The 18,061-nt window shown below is 36.6% G+C and overlaps 1 protein-coding gene across 1 annotated transcript; it reads right to left on the reverse strand.

Moving 5' to 3' along the window:
• Positions 1-295: 295 nt before the first annotated feature.
• LOC143228611 (glutamate receptor U1-like) lies at positions 296-17,108 on the reverse strand. The gene is made up of 9 exons (XM_076459837.1): positions 16,989-17,108; positions 14,874-15,068; positions 13,213-13,319; positions 10,437-10,527; positions 9,703-9,861; positions 8,372-8,513; positions 6,428-6,654; positions 3,417-3,679; positions 296-1,205 (listed from the first exon to the last, which is right to left on the reverse strand). The coding sequence occupies exons 1-9, from the start codon at positions 17,106-17,108 to the stop codon at positions 941-943; spliced, it is 1,569 nt and encodes a 522-aa protein (XP_076315952.1). The 3' UTR covers positions 296-940.
• Positions 17,109-18,061: the final 953 nt, after the last annotated feature.

Below are 18,061 nucleotides of genomic sequence, written 5' to 3' on the forward strand. Positions count from 1 at the left end.
TCGTGAGAGATTGTGTAGTCTTTAATAATGTAACCCTATACTGAAACAATCATTGGATGAAAATAATGTGCAGTAATTTGTTGTGTTGGAAGTACCAGTTTTGGCACAACCTAGCCTAATAAATACTTCTACTGTTAGCTAGCTAACCCGGAGTTAACCTAATTAAAGGACGATGTCCAAAAGATAAGTGGTGTATTAAAAGCCTAAATCACGACAATACAGGAACATTGACCAACTTATGGTTTGTGGTGAATGAAGGGCACGTGTATGTACGTTTTTTAAGTGTAATCACATATAATACTTGCATGGTCATCACATCAATAATTAATAAATATGGCGACATCAGGCGTCGCATGGCAAGAAAAAATGGAATTGCTTATTGCAGCGCAAAGAATATATCATTATACAACAACGAAACACAGGCCCGGCATGGCCAAGCGTGTTAAGGCGTTCGACTCGTAATTCGAGGGTCGCGGGTTCGAATCCCGGTCACACCAAACATGCTCGCCCTTTCAGCCGTGGGGGCGTTATAAAATGTGACGGCCAATCCCACTATTCGTTGGTAAGAGGTTAGCCCAAGAGTTGACGGTGGGTGGTGATGACTAGCTGCCTTCCCTCTAATCTTACACTTCTAAATTAGGGACGGTTAGCGCAGATAACCCTCGTGTAGCTTTGAGCGAAATTTAAAAAACAGACTCGACGTCTCGAGGGCCACAAACGGAGTACATGTAGAAATGTCTTAATCGGATATGACGTGTGTGTGTGTGGGGGGGGGGGGGGGGGGAACCATAGACACGTGTCCTTCAGTCCACAGCAAACTGTAAGTTCGTAACCGCTACTGTCTCGTCGTAAGCTAAGTACGTAATACGGCACATAACTTTCGGACACTATGTATTTCCTACTTTGTTTTATAAAATCCTATCTCGACTTCACAGGTCGGTTACTCCCGAGTATTTTTCTTGTTGAGTTTCATGTTGTACCAAAATGAAGCCCGTTCCAACAGGAGTACTAATATGGCTAACGTGTGCCCGACGGATAAGAGAATGAAAGATCCCAGTAAATCTTCGAGACTCAACGGTTGTGCACCTCCCGTACTCCTTGCGGTGAAGTTACCTTGCTCCCCAAATGCCTTTTTCAATTTCCGGTAATCCATAATGTCCTGTTTCCATTTGTTAGTCAAGCCCATTTCGCTCAGTCGAATTAGCCTGTAAAGGAATGTGTGCATTAATTTTACGTTCCAAGCCTCGTTCCAGTTACAAACACAATGACTTAGAAATAACGAAAAACACAATACAAAAAAAGGGTTTTGCAGCACAAAGTCTACCAATATCATCATCATATAAATATGAAATTCTTGCTTGAATGATACTGGAAAAAACCTTTTATTACGCGATGTGGAACCCCCAACTTCATGAAATCTCTATCCTATGTGCATGTAAATTTGCAATAGGGGTCACGATTTACCCGTTTTGTGTCCGTTTCCCGCAACGGAGAACTTTATTTTTATCCATTCAATTGTATAGAAAAAATGAGCAGCTGAATTTGCTGCGCATGGTGAAGCAAAACGAAGGTGAAGAGTTCACACGCAGATTCGACGTTTATGAAGTTATAAAGCGCTGAATAGCGTCAGAAACAGTTCTGTATTATCCGTATTCAAGCGCAAAACTGTCATTTGAGGCCAGAAATTGAGGAATTTTGAGAAAATGTTCTCAAAGAGTGCTATTTGTTTACAAATACACAGGGTGCAGATATGACGTGCCACCCGCTAGTACAGCGGTATGTCTCCGAATTTACAAACGCTAAAATCAGGGGTTCGATTCCACTCGGTGGGCTGAGCAGATAGCCCGATGTGGCTTTGCAATAAGAAACACACACACACACACACGACGCCATGAATACGTCACATGTGGATCTGATGCACTGGCGCCACGAGTAATCGGCTGGTAGTATTAACTCGATTTAATTAAATAATCAACGTAATAAACACTGTACCGTTCACTTTATATCTTTGGATCCTATGTTCTTTACGTTTGACTCGGTTTTATAATTAATAATTTTCTGAATCGTTATTTTTGATCTGATCCCTTTCTGTTAGTATAAAAGATTCATCAAACAACAATCCATTTGGTTGCGTTCTGAAACATCGTCATAAAATACCACTTATGTAACTCTTGAAATGAAACATATAATTTGTAGGTATTCTGTGCTGAGTCTGTCATGCCGTTGTGTGATAAAACGGATAAAGCTGATATCCTTAAGCAAATGGGTCATTAATGTTTGAAATTATCATCAATGGATTATCTCGACGTGTCGCTTAGTCAAGCAAATGAGTGTAGGTTATACAGATATGCACTTTGTTAAAGTATTTATTATCATGTCAGATGATATACAGCCTACCAGTAAGTAAACAGATACAGCCCATAGGGAACGCAATTTTTTTATATCGTGAAACAAATGGTTTAAGATTACCGAAAGGATCCGGTGGATCTTACCTTTGCTATATTTAAGTTGCACATTGTGTTTACAAGATCTGAAATCTAATTCGTGGAATTTAACTCCACTCTTAGCGATGAGGTTCCACAAGAGTGTCCCTATAAATTATATTTTGTGACGACTGACCTGACACTACTGTTATGGGTCGTGTCATCTGGCAGCTGTCGTGGTCAAAGCAGAGTTGCAACGTCATGACTCTCAAATCGCTCTTTGGGGACTCAGACTGAACAACAGAAGATCCATCTTGAATAAAAACATTGCAGTGTCCAGTGAATTGGTCACTGGCATGACTCAGGGAATGACTTTGGACTGGAAAGTTCAATCGACTTAAGATTACCTACAACGCAGGTGACATGACTACTTCTGGGAATTCTACTCATCATTCTTGGAGTAGATACGAAACTCATAACATAAAAATTAAGTTCTAAAAGTTTCAAGAAAATGAATACATTAGTTCTCCAGTAGCTCAGCAACAAAGTTGAAGACTTATAATATTAAAATTCCGGTTTTATTTTCTTCAGTGGGTACAATATATTATACAATATATTATACAAAGCTGGATAGTTTGTGTGTGTGTGTTGTCTTATAGCAAAGCTGGATAGTTTATACATGTGTGTGTTGTCTTATAGCAAAGCTAGATAGTTTATACATGTGTGTGTGTGTGTTGTCTTATTAGCAAAGCTAGATAGTTTATGTTATAACTTTCATGCTTAAGAAGTGAGGGCTTATAATGTTATAATTCAGGGTTTGCGGCTTGATTCTTGCGATGGGCACACGATAGATAGGCAGTTGTGAAACTTTTGTACTTAACAAAACAACGAAAGGCGTGATGTTTAACTCACATAATACTTTAATAATTAAATAAAAGAAATCCATTTTTATTTAAAAGTGTTCATATTGTAGCTTGAATACCCTGTTCTTACACTTTAGCAAATGCTTCCTTCAGTGGTGATCCCTTAGGCATAACGATAGAAAACAGGATGTTGTAAAAATTCTCTTTGCCAAAGTGATACTCTTGAAACCCATGGTTAACCAGTACGCCTTCCATAAAGAGCTTGGGAAAGACAAAAGCATATTTCTCTTCCATGACCCTGTACGCTCCAATGTTGAGGTCACTCACTACAGTCTCTTCTTCATCTTTCCTCATGTCCTTGCCAATTACGTACATGTGACCTTCTGTAGCACTCTGAAAAAAACAACAAAACACTGACGACAGCAAACAATCCTGGTTTGTAGCATTAATAAACAACCTTTATTCCCTTTGCTGAGTTTTATCTTTGTGGATCTTCATTTGCGTTTAAACAACTTATAAGCCAAGGAACGCGTCTAAATTAAACAGTTCAAGAAATATAAGATTTGTACGTGTAGAATGTAAGCATACGAAATATAGCATTTTTTTTTTCCATTTGTAGTTTAGACGGATATACATTTTGTTCACCGAGGACTTCAAAAGTTTTTATCGTTAAAAAGATTGCTGTAGTATACACACTTTGGATACACTGTTGTCAGCGGTCCTAACCATTGATGGGTAACGTGATACCTAGAGGTCATATGTGCTCTTTGTTTTGCTTTTAAGACGGCCCACAGTGACGTAGGTAACGTACCCACCTATCACCTATCTAGTGATTAGAGATTTCGTTCAGTTTTGTTCCTGGTAAGATTTTTAACAATAAAAGAGAAGTTCTATCTAGTTGTAAAGCGGACTCGTAAACTTTGGTAGACTTTTTATTTATTTATTATTAAAGATCACATACTACTTTACTTACGTTATACCCAGTCTCTTGCTCTTCATGGCCGAATTTTCACTAGTTAGTGTATGTTGATTAAGTGAGATCCTGATGGACAGTAAGTGACGGCCAGGCATGGCCAGGTGGTTCAGGTATTTGACTCGTAATCCGAGGGTCACGGGTTCGAATCCCCCTCACACCAAATACACTCGCCCTTTAAGCCGTGGAGGCGTTATAATGTGACGGTCAATCTCACTATTTGTTGGTAAAAGAGTAGCCTAAGAGTTGCTGGTGGTGACCAGCTGTCTTCCCTCTAGTCTTACACTGCTAAATTAGTGACGGCCAGCGCAGATAGCCCTCGTGTAGCTTTGCGCGAAAATTCAAACCAAACCAAAAACCATTTATCAAAATAACTTGTATTACCTATTTGGGATTTCAGGAAACACGTTTTCTTATTTATATTTAACAGAGATTTTTAAACAATTTATATCATTATAAACTATCCATCAAATTACTCCCGTACTTTGAGCTTTACTGTCTCCCTAATATCACGAGTCACAGAAACTTTTACCAAACGCACCATCAAAATTATAAATTATAATTAATAAATTAATTTATACAAGGAGTTCCTATATATTTTATTAATGATTTCACTATGTCTTTTTTCAATTGTTTGTTTATTCGTCTCGTACCCGGTAATATACCATTGACAAGTAAGTTAATCCCAGAATATACTGTTTACATCTGCTATTTTCTGCTTTCTTTGTCGGTTGTTAACCTTAAAGCTGCACAAAGGGCTATCTGTGTTGTGCGCAATATGGGTTTCAAATGTCAGGTTTCAGCGTTAAACGCCTGCAGACTTACTCGCTGAGAAGTTTGTAGAAATAATAAAATTTCATCTAGTGTCTTGTAACTCTTCTTACACTTGTTTGAAAAAACAAAGTGGTCAACAAGACGCATTATGTGAATATCATTGGTTGTAAGTGTTAATAAAACAGCTGAGTAATTCTAAGATTAATTACTCATCTTTCAGGGCTAACAATAACGTATCTGAGGGAGTAGCTTTAGTCACTCAATTACTGTGGACAAGAAAACGTGTAACATCCACCTGCTTCCTCAATTACTCTGGACTTTATCAGCCTCTTTATCAGGCAGGCTGTTGCACTTTCTATATAGGGGTGGCTCGAATTGTTCATCGAAATGATACTTAAATATCTCATCAATAGGTCACCAGAACTTTACAATGCTATACGATAGCTCCTTTTATAACAACATCTTTGTAATGACTGAGTCACAAGTTCTAACAATGTGTTTGAATTCCTTGTTCTTCTTCCCTCTTCTTATATTTCCTTGCATGATAATTCAACAATTAAAACAATGGTATCGACCGGTTTCACTGAGTATCCGCTTCTATAAGTATTATTAATAACTAGTAGCAATTTAAAAAAACAACACAATTCTAGTGTAAATTGTTATCATTACCCCTGGAAATAAGGTTGTTTTGCAGAACTTTGGTGTTCTTCAAAAACCTTAAATACAGGACGAAACAAAAAGTATCAACCAATAATAAACAATAAATATTGCAGTTGGAACCTCATTGTATTTAGGACTTGTTTATAAGTACAACCTATCTGTCTATTGAAATATTGCATTAAAAAACCAACTAAAAAAAAACGTTTAAAAAAAGTAAATGTAGGGATGGCTGATATCAACCATCCAAGAATAATGTAAACAAAATAGTAAGGATGGCATTTATATCATCCTTACATGAAATAACAAAAATTAACATATAACAATAAATAACTATTGAATCCAAACTGAGTTTAATTTGTCCTATTTTTGATGAATCTTTGCAGACTGGACGGCAACATTTCTGTCTTCACAACAGGCAGATACCGTCCATTCTACAAAGTTTCCTCATGAATACTCTGCCTAAACAATCTATCAAAGAATGTCCTATTTTTCTCTGTTAACATTGTACGAGCCTGTGCTATTATGAAAAATATAATGCAAGTGCCATCCTTACTATCTTCTATTCCAATTATGATAAATCGCTCAAACCTCCATTTTGAGGGTAAGCGATAAAAAAAAAAATCAGTTTTGAAAGTCAGTATTGCTTTTATCGAGCTTGTTTCGAACGGCAGTGCCGCTTGTTTACCCGCGAAACTTAGCAGTACCAGTTAGAATCTACAAAAGCGACATCTTACCATAAAATTTGCGTAAGGCAGAGTTCCACGTAAGGTTCCCACTTTCAACTGCTTGTTCTGAACTCGATGGGCCAACTCTGATATGGTGTTTATCGGTAGTTCCTTCTCTGGAACATTCATGAAGGACGTCAAACTCCCACTGAATCCTGCCACGATGATGATAGCGAACAACCAATAACAAGCGACGATAAGTCGTGTTGAAGTTCTGAGAGGAAGTCTTTCGCCACCTGAACAAGAATATGTTAAACGAAGGAAAATAACAAAAGTGTGTGTGTGTGTTTTCTTATAGTAAAGCCACAGCTAGCTATCTGCTGAGTCCGCCGAGGGGAATAGAACCCCTGATTTTGGCGTTGTAAATCCGAAGACTTACCGCTGTACCAGCGGGATACAGTAAAAAAAGTATTAGAAATATAAATAAGTTAAACTTATTTCTTACAAACATAACGTGGCAGTTGCCGATCAGTTAGTTTTAATAAACTTTCCTTAATGATTTATATATATATATATGAATTCCGAAGTGTGTTTGAGTCTGTGATTTTATGGAACAGAAGGTCATTAATAACATACGAACCACACAAAATTATGAACATAAATATTGCAATAAGTCACAATAGTTAATGTTGAGATTCCACATATATATATTGTTGCTTAGGCAGTGAACAATATGCAAACACATTGTACAGTTCAGGTATCTAAACTGCGAGTAAAAGTTCAATATCTGATTGTTTAATCCAGGCTTCATCTGATGAATTAGAAGAGTTTTCACCCGGATAATGAGACTATGTTATAAATGAAGGAGACTATTCTAATCCTTCAGATGAATCCTGGATTAAACAATTAGTTACTGAACTTTTACTCGCAATTTAGGTAATTGAACTCTATAGAAATCACTTTGTCAATTTGAATTAATAAATACAATGTTTTGTATTGATTCGAAGTGTTAGTTTCTCCATAAAAAGTTTCTCACTACTTTATCGTTAAGATCTGGTTTGTTTGTTGAATTAATGTAGAATTCACCCGATAAACCTAGAACGAAATATTGTATAATTAGCTGTAATATCTGAAGCTTAAAAGCCTAACAGTCAAAATGATGACTAAAGTGTCTTGTCCAAACGAATAAACGAAACCAATGATAGGACTGGGCGGTTACAAGTTGTGCATGTTACACAATAAGTACTGCGCCGTCTCGGTCTATTATAAACCGTGTCCGTCAAATTATTAATATCAACTGTTGTCTGTCTAGTTTCACACAACTTCTTTACAGAAATGTCCGTTAGTAAAGTACAATATCAACCATTGTGAATTTAGTTTCACACAACTTCTATTATTGAAACGTCCATTAGTCAGTTACCATATCAACCATTGTGAATTTAGTTTCACACAACTTCTATTATTGAAACGTCCATTAGTCAGTTGCTATATCAACCATTGTGAATTTAGTTTCACACAACTTGTATTATTGAAACGTCGATTAGTCAGTTACTATATCAACCATTGTCAGTCTGGTTCCGTACAATTTCTAGTATCGAAACGTCCGTTAGTAAGCTACCATATCAACCATTGTCAGTCTGGTTCCGTACAATTTATAGTATCGAAACGTCCGTTAGTAAGCTACCATATCAACCATTGTCAGTCTGGTTCCGTACAACTTCTAGTATCGAAACGTCCGTTAGTAAGCTACCATATCAACCGTTGCCTGTTTAATTTCACACAACTTCTATTACTGAAACGTTCGTCACTACATTTAGAATGTATATTTTCAACACACACACACATATATATATATATATATATATATATATATATATGTATACATACATACATGAGTGTATAACTCGGCTAGTTTCTTCTGTATTTCAACTGGACTTGAACTTATTAAAAATGGACTCTGCTGGTATTAAACCTAAGTAATTACTGACTAGAGATGTGTGCTCATTCACCCACCTTGTAGTGTAAGAGCTCCAAAGAAATACCATGTGGCTTCTCCAAGAGTCCAGTTGTTTCTTTCAGGTCTAAATGAATTTCGTGCCAAGAGGACAGTAACCACCGAGGTAGCTACAACTGATATCAAAATAGCGATCCACAGCTAGAAATACGAAATGGATCAGTAATCCATCTATCTTAATACTTGTATTGAAGACAAAAATAAATGAATAAGAAAATAAGGTGTACTTTTAGAAAGGAGTTGTTGTTTTAGCACAAAGCTGATAACACATGACATGTATATCATGGGGAATCGAGCCCCGAATTTTGGTGTATTGAATCCATAACTGGCTCAGTAAAATAAACTCTATCTGGTTGTAGATGGACTTCTTTCAGATATCCTATGTAGTGCTCTACTTTACTGGGTGTGTGAAAAAAGGCTTAAGATAGAGGATGCTAATGAAGCTAATGATGCTAATGTCCTGGGTATGTTTATTCATTGGAGAGAAAGATTGGTGAGAAGAGAATTATAAATAATAATTTAACGACTACATTTTTATTGTATATTTACAAATACTATCTTCATTCTGTTGAAGTTGATAGTTTTCCATGCCAACATAAAATGTTGCATCTAAGGGTTCACGGTTCGCGTTCCATTGCCGCATAATTTGCTCCGCACTTTGGGTCAATGTGTGTTTTATAAGTTTGATTTGGTTTGAATTTTCGCGCAAAGCTACAGGAGGGCTATCTGCGCTAGCCGTCCCTAATTTAGCAGTGTAAGACTAGAGAGAAGGCAGCTAGTCACACCACCCACCACCAACTCATAGGCTACTCTTTTACCAATGAATAGTAGGATTGAACATCATATTATAACGCCCCCACGGCTGAAAGGGCGTGCATGTTTGCTGCAATGGGGAATCGAACCCGTGACCATCGGATTACGATTCGAGTGTCTTGACCACGTGGACGTGCCGGGCCCGTGTTTTATAAGATTAGCGGTCAAGGAACCATATGGTGGTCAAATTCTACTGTTCCATGAGTTGTTGGAAGATACTATTGACTAGCTGTCTTCTCTCCTGTTTATCAGTGTAAAGTTACGAGCGGCTGAAGCAGGTACCCCTTATGTGAACTATTGACTAGCTGTCTTCTCTTCTGTTTATCAGTGTAAAGTTACGAGCGGCTGAAGCAGGTACCCCTAATGTGAACTATTGACTTGCTGTCTTCTCTCCTGTTTATCAGTGTAAAGTTACGAGCGCCTGAAGCAGGTACCCCTTATGTGAGCTTACGAAACACACATATTTATTTTATAAACTTTCTTTGATTATAGCAGTTAGCAATACTGGAATCTTTACCTGCACACTGAAAGGTTTGACGATAGCCAAAGCTCGAGATTTTTCACGAGGTGCGTGCGTGACGAAACTCATCGAACCAATCATGTAAGGATAAGTGAAGTCTACGACCTCTTCGCGTTCGTAAGTCATACCAATGTTGGTCAAGGCAAAATCTGCTTCCTGTAAAAAAACCAAAATCAAAGCGTAACCGAAAGTACATGACCTGACAAGTTAGCATCAGAATACGCACTCTGGGTCAGTATTTTGTTTTTTTGAGCGAACCATATGTTTAAAAATAGCTTGTTAATGTCATCTATCTTTTTCTTTATTTGGATTATATTATCATTTACGGAAAGCATAGTGAGAAAATATATCGAATAGTGCCGTGTTTCACACTAATTAATTATCAAAATTTTCCCTTTGTTTATAAAGTGCTTAAAGAACCACCATATATTTTTATCACAGTTTGTTACAACTACAAGCGTGTTAAATACACAGCAGGTAATTAATTAAATATGCCAGGTAATATAAAAGAAAAATCATTTTAAGATTATTTAATTAATTACACATTTATGCGAATACTGATATATATATATATGTTCGGTATTAATATAGACTTATGTTTCAGACTTGGTTTTAAAAACGCAAATTTTACGTTCCTCAATTCATTTTTTCGTGAGAAAAGACTTAAGCAGATGCAGGCTCTAAACAGAAAAATTTCAGCTTTGTAATATAGAGCGTTGGGTCTGCTTTACCTGTTTTTGAACCATTCCAAGCATTCCAGACCACTCTCCTTTTGGGCCTTTCACACCCCACGACTTGTCACTCGGCGTCGTGATACGAAATCTAAGTACAGAAAACATATTAATGTAGCACAGCATTTTATCATTCAGCTGTATTCATACTCAAACTGTTATAAATTTCTGATCACCGCTAGCTACTTACACGGAACAGACCTAAAACGCAGCCTGTTCGTTAACTTGATTAATTCAGCAGACCTGTATGTTTAACAATATAACAATTTAAACGCACTGACTCGTTTGGCTTTAACCAATAGTGTCCAATATCGCACTGACATAAAACATCAAAAAATAAGAAGGACGTTATACATAGTTAAACGCGTTTCGCGTGACTTTTACTAATGAAATATCCAAAGCCATATGAAGTATTTATTTTTATTTTACTCTAAAAAACCTTTGAGCAGGAACTAAATATCATTACGCCTTGTTTTATTGTTTCATCGAAAAGCGCCAAATCTCTTTGTCGATTGGTCTCCGTTTGACAGTTCGAATTTCAACAGTTAAAAGAAATCACTAGAAGCAAACAAAAACATTTGAATTCTGTTTTCTTAGAAACACGTGAATAATGTTTTAGTGCCACTTTATTTAGAACTGGTCCAGGTACATCAAAATAAGTTTAAAAAATATCTAAGTTCAATATTTCTAAAACAACAACACTTTAAACTTATGTTTAACAAATTAGATTCAACTGTTTTTCATGAAATATCTGATAATGTTTATATTAACTTGATTTGAATTCAATGATTGTAAATACTTGACGACGGAAAGATTTTATACATAAAAGGTGTTTAATTCAGTATGTATTGGGCTCCGGCATGGCCAGGTGGTCAAGGCACTCGACTCGTAATCTGAGGGGCGGGTTCGAATCCCCGTCGCGCCAAACACGCTCGCTTTTTCAGCCGTGGGGGCGTTATAATGTTACGGTCAACCCCACTATTCGTTGATAAAAGAGTAGCCCAAGAGTTGGCAGTGGGTGGTAATGACCAGCTGTTTTCCCTCTAGTCTTAAACTGCTAAATTAGGGACGGCTAGCGCAAATAGCCCTTGAGTAGCTTTGCGCGAAATTAAAAAAAAACAAACAAACAATTATGTAATGGAGATTGTTTGTTTGTTTGTAGTTAAGTGAAAAGCTACACAATGGGCTATCTGTTCTCCGCGGGTATCGAAACCTGGTTTCTATGGTTGCAAATCCGCTGTGCCGGGGGGGTATGACTGCACTGCATGCCAAATTTTTCAGTATGTAATTGACTTTATTTAGTGACGTCGACAAATATATATATATACGTTTCGATAATGCCACTGACAAAATTATAGATATTGTTTTTCATGTTGTCGCTGGGAAGCATGTAATAAATAAGAAATCATACAGTTTGTGTGTGTAATTTGTATATGGTTAGCACTTTACACGTACATTATTGCTCAACTGAGGAGAAAACCTGAAATTATTTTATAAAACGAAAACAAAGATTTACATTATTGCTTTCCAAAAGATGTGAAGTGAAACACATTGACGAGTCACCTAATTATTATTTTTCTATATCTTTCTAAGCAACACAGATAATTACAATAAAGCTTTAGGATAATAATTTTAATAAGATGTTCATGTGAAAAATACAATCTCCAACCATTTTATTAACTACTGTCTTCTTTTCGCGAGTTTGTGTGGCAGTTTGATATGAACACCGCTATTAGTGGTATTTGTTTGGTAACGCCCTGGAGGCGGGGTAAGGTTCGGGAAATACCAATGTAAAGGTGTGTTATAGAAAATAAACTATACATTTGCAGGAACCTTAGATTCAACTGGTTCCTTTCTAATTACTGGACAATTTAAATGTGCTAGATAGGACCCCCTGGTAGAATAAAATGAAAGAATTCGAATGTAAATGTAACCGCTTACTGTATCATAAATATAACTCATGTATTCATGACTCTTCAAAGATATATAACATATATATATATGTATATATATTGTTGGTTCATAAAGAAATTGGCTACGATGTGTAATATTGCCGCATTTTTTGCTGACGTTTTTGCCTAATATCTACATTGGCACTCTATATATCTTGTTTATTTTTTATTGTAATTTAGTCCGAAATATTTGTTGTTGTTTTTTTTCAAACCAGCAGGATGGAATTTTACTGACATTTGATACAAATATCCTCACGTAAGCTCTGTACAGTTAGTTGTATTCGGAGAGTAGCGTATTTTGAGAGTTAATACATACTCGAGCAAGTGCCGTAACGCTGAGATAATGTAATGTAATACACGTGAGAGGTTGATTGTGTTTTGTTTTGAATTTCGTGCAAAGCCACTAGAGGGCTATCTCCGCTAGCCGCCCCTAATTTTGCAGTGTAAGACTAGAGGAAAGGCAGCTAGTCATCACCACCCACCGCCAACTCTTGGGCTATTCTTTTACCAACGAATAGTGGGATTGACCGTTACATTATAGCGCATCCACGGCTGAAAGAGCGAGCATGTTTGGTGAGACGGGGATTCGAACCCGCGACCCTAGGATTACGAATCGAGTGCCTTAAACACCTGGCCATACCTGGCCCCGTAACGGTCAGATAATGTTATATATGTGAGAGGAACTGGACGTTCACCAATGACTATTAAATAAAACCTTACATGTTTGCTTCTGTTTGCAGTTTCTGTACTTTCAAAATTTAAGCGATTTATGCAAATAGAAATACACTAAAGATAAAGGGGAGGGCTGTGAACGTTAAACTTACCTAAACTTGTATTTTTGAGCCAATGACTGAAGTATTCTAAAATCGATTCCATCTTTTCCAACCAGCTGGCCATCAGGGTTAATTTCGCGAAGAAAGAACGGAAAGTTCTAAATAAATATATGTATGTATAAGTATATGCATTAACTACTAATTTGCTTTGTAATCGCACGTTGTCTTTTTTTATATCAAGTGAAGTATTCAAACCAAAAGATATTTTAAATTATTTGTTAAGCCTATATCTACGGAATGAGTTATGTATTGTGCCCTTCCTGAGTGTGGAAACCCGCTTTCATAAAAAAGCCTTCTCGCCCTCCCGCTGAACCACCCAAAGGGGATGGTAGAATGAAACGTAATGATTTTATTATTATCGTAGAATAAATATAATGGAAAGTCCAAACAAATAAAAATGTTTCGAATTTCTTTACAAATTGAGGCATAATTGCTTAGGAATCCTTTGTATCGAAACCTGGGGTCCGACATGGCCATGCGGTTAAGGTACTTGACTCGTAATCTGAGGGTCGCGGGTTCGAATCCCTATACCTCCAAACATGCTCGCTCTTTCAGCCGTGGGGGCGTTATAATGTGACGGTCAATCCCACTATTCGTTGGTAAAAGAGTAACCCAAGAGTTGGCGGTGGGTGGTAATGACTAGCTGCCTTCCCTCTAGTCTCACACTGCAAAATTAGGGACGGCTAGCGCAGATAGCCCTCGTGTAGCTTTGTGCGAAATTAAAAACAATCGAAACTTGGTTTCTTGCAATATAAGTCAGCAGACATGCCGCTGTGCCACAAGAGAGCAAAATACACGTTTCAAACTTAATATTCCGTAAATGAAATAATGAATCAACAAAATTTAAGATTCGTGTCATACCTACCACTTCAAACAACGTATTATAAGGATAATGAAATGCGGATGATTTACTTGACACAATTTGTTCTAGAAATTTCTACCACTTTACAGAATGTAGTTTTTCGATTTATTATTAGGATCTATCAAAAACAAAACCTTGTACATTCAGATTTTTAAATGAAAAGTATTTGCATAAAACCACGATCACTCTAAGTGTTATTGTAGTAGACATGTTTCTTCCTTTTCTACGTTTTTTTCGATTTATTGTCAACAGTTTTGTTTTTTGTTTTGAATTTCGCTCAAAGCTGCAAGAGGGCTATCTGCGCTAGCCGTTCCTAATTTTGCAGTGTTATCTTAGAAGGAAGGCAGCTAGTCATCACCACCCACCGCCAACTCTTGGACTACTCTTTTACTAACGAATAGTGGGATTGACCATAACATTACAACGTCCTCACGACTTAAAGGGCGAGCATGTTTGGTGCGACGGAGATTCGAACCCGCGACCCTCTGATTACGAGTTGAGTTCATAAACCACCTGGCCATGCCGGGCCTCATTGTCAATAGCATTCAATAATGTAACTTTTTTGAATCTGAATTGACTGTTATTAGTCTGATATTTCATAAACTGCGAAGCGAACTAAACTTAAGTTTTACGTGTCTTAATATTTACATACTTGACTAACGAATTTTAAAAAAAATATTGGAAGAAACCCAAAAGTAGCGATTTGGGCCTAATCAACATCTTTACGCTATATTTTGATTGGGAAAAAAACAACTACTAAGCCTAAACGTGATATTTCAATTTACTTTACCTCAAGTGTTGCGACACGCAATTCCCGACCAACAAAGTGTAGACGTTTCGACAAACGGAAAAAATCGTTTGGCATAGCTGGTAGAAGCATTTTCCGTTTCGCCACCCACCTCCCAATCAGTGTACGTTCGCGACAATTGTTGATCTGAATGTTGGGGCCGTCAATTACGTAGTTTTCTGCGTTTCTGGATCCTTCCTAGATTTAATAGAGCATAGACCTAACTACCAATTAAAACCGAGATGATAAAAAGCACACGTGAAAATTAGTAAAATAAACAAGAAAAATGCTGATAATGTCCTGCTTCCACATTCATGTTTAACAAACTTGATTGATAATTGGAAAAATATTAACGATCTTTTAACACATTACATTTTTCCTTCTTACTTTTAAAAGGTCTCAATAAGAGGGTGTATTGACGTTAAATATAGGCTCGATACATTCTGCCCAGTAATTATATTCCCAAAAACAGAAACAGTCCTGATTTGCCAACGAAATACTTTCCCTTGTTTTTTTCTAAAAATTAATTCCGTGTTTATCCGGTAGAGGGCACCTTTCTAAAAGTGCCTGAACATTTGTTGTTGTTTTTTGTGTTACGCATGCATATAAGGACGTTCCAAATACACAATAAAAAACTCTGTGTTGGTAAGAAACTAACTGAGATTATACTGAACTGCGTAAGTTTAGGTCAGATGTGTAATCACTTGTCTCTTAAAGCTGAACGTTTTTCAGAATTGGTACAAGTTACGAGTGGGTTGGGTTTGTACCGGTGAATTTGATGGCCTATCGGATATTTCAATGAAGCGAAACAGAAATTATAAACACCATGATCTACCTGATATCACTTTCCGCTTCGTACATCCATGTGTCAGCGGGACATGACAGTACTCCTGAAATATAAGACCTCAGTTCTCACTTCTCGTATCAAATTCTGAGAGTAAAAGGTGAAAGAACTCTTGACATACAGATCCAATCGACTTGTTAGTTCCAGAACACTACGTTCCCACTTTATATATCAGTATATTAAGACGGAATGTGACAAACCAGACACATAGCTGGTTGATTATGACAAAGAGAATCTGTCCAGTCTCATTTCATTCGTTATTAGGGACGAAGTATGGCAGAACGTATTATGTTATAAGACAATCGACAATAATAATACTCATTTTGTATTCGTCCTAAAATGTGCACGCACTGACACTTTATTTCTACAGATGTGAATATATCTTAGTTGGCATTTTGTGCAAGGACGTATTAAAAGTTTATCGAAGTTTCTAAAAAGGTCTAACGTGAGGTCGTAGAATAAGTTTAAATACTGATAGTATCAAAGGCGGTAAAATGTATTAAGTTAAGACAAATACAAGTTACAATATTAGTTTATTTTACTGGATGCAAGTCGTACTTAATAAAGGCTTAACTAATGTTAGGCTTAAGACAAAGGACTTGTAGATGTCTGTGTTTGCAATTATAATTATTTTGTATTATTCTAAAAGTACCGTATTTAAAGAAGTACTGTTAAAATAAAGACACGTATTTCAGTAGAAATGTCTTGCTGGTTGAGTATTGAAGATCATGATCTGTTTGTCCAGTTATCTTACAAGAACAGCGACTAATTCTAAGACTAATTTAATGATGTGTCATTTACTTTCACCAATTTCAGTTTAAGTCAACATGTTAAGATGAGCATATTATCAAACTTACACCGGCGCTAACTACAAAGAACCATAACACAGACTTTACGCAAATGATAAAAGTGTCCAAGACATCCCTGGTTTCGAGGAATTGAATGAAACTTAGATATACATGTATATGTCTTTATTTCTTATTACTGTAGATAAAATATTCCCAAATTTCACCGACAGTTTATTACAGTTTAGTACGCGATTCAATTAGAATAAAGTTTTCCTATGAACAGAAAGTCGATCATTTTCGCGAGGGTCTAAAATTTTGTAATGTACTCAAGTTAAAATTTTTATTGATGAAACAGTACAATCTTTGAAATGTTCCTGACTCGAACAGATAGCGTTGTTGGAATACTGTACGGTAGATTTACAATGATAAATATGCCATTTAAGAAGCTGAAATTTCTATCAAATGGAACCTAAACTGCTTGTTTACCTTGTAATCCGAAAGATCCTGGTAAGAGATGGCGACTCTGCAAGAAGACAAGGTGTAGTTTTGAAATAAGTTAGATCTGACAGTGGCGAAGGACGCTTCTCCGTGGTCAAAAGTACCCATCTCACAAAAGGAAACTTTCTGTACGTGTTATCCACCTGGATAATATCGTGTGAAAAAGAAACAGACGTTATCGTATCGTACTGAGAAAATACGGATGTTTTTAGGAATAACGTTTAACAATCTTAAATTAACAAGTGTAATAAATACATAGAAACTTTTTCTATTACACTTGATATCATCATTGGAAAATAAGTAGGTAATGTGTGACCTAGCGGTTAGCATTGTGAAATTGAGAATCCGAAGGTTCGAGTTCATGTCCCGTTGCTGTAAAATCTCGTTACAGATTTTAGGACTGAGGGTGCGCGATAAGAATAGAGGTGAAACCCTTATATTTTGTTACGGCAAGAGTAGCTGAAGAGTTGGCGGTGTGTGCTATTGACTACTTACCTTAGCTTTAACCTACGAGTTCCAAACTAGTGACGGCTGTGTAGAGATAATTTTTGTTTATTTTTACGTGAAAGTTCGAAAAACACAAATGAATGAAAATAAAAACTTTTTTGAGTTATGAAGTTGTTATGAATAAACAAACAAACCATCGAGGATGTGTCGATATCCTATTGGAATAAAGGTTTAAATTGTTAGATGGTATTTTATAAGATGACAAAAGAACTGATATACACACACACACACACACAGAAGAGCACTTTCTCCGTTTTTGTGGGGTTGGAATGGGTGGAACTTAAACCATATGATATATTGATTATAGCATTTCTAGGCTATTACAAAACAGCACTATGAGCTACCTATCTTTTGGCTCATAATAATTACAGTAATTTATCATAACAGATCCAAACCTGTATTTTGCTAACAATGTCTTTCATTTTATTGAAAGAGGTGATATCTTTGTTATCACTATTTCAACCGCTGTAACAGATATCCACGAAATAATGTTCCAGGTGTCCTCCCATTCTTGTAGATCAATATCGTATACATATATATGCGCAAACAATATT

Source organism: Tachypleus tridentatus, chromosome 10 (assembly GCF_004210375.1).
Source record: "Tachypleus tridentatus isolate NWPU-2018 chromosome 10, ASM421037v1, whole genome shotgun sequence".
In the NCBI taxonomy this organism is placed as follows: domain Eukaryota; kingdom Metazoa; phylum Arthropoda; class Merostomata; order Xiphosura; family Limulidae; genus Tachypleus; species Tachypleus tridentatus.

Bases quoted from the DNA above. Each gene is read 5' to 3' on its own strand.
- LOC143228611 (XM_076459837.1), bottom strand. From the start codon at position 17,108: ATGGGTACTTTTGACCACGGAGAAGCGTCCTTCGCCACTGTCAGATCT. The intron at 13,320-14,873 runs GTAAAGTAAATT...ATATTTATTTAG, and splicing joins TGCGTGTCGCAACACTTGAG to AACTTTCCGTTCTTTCTTCG. The intron at 6,655-8,371 runs GTGGGTGAATGA...ATTCTTGTTCAG, and splicing joins TGGAGCTCTTACACTACAAG to GTGGCGAAAGACTTCCTCTC.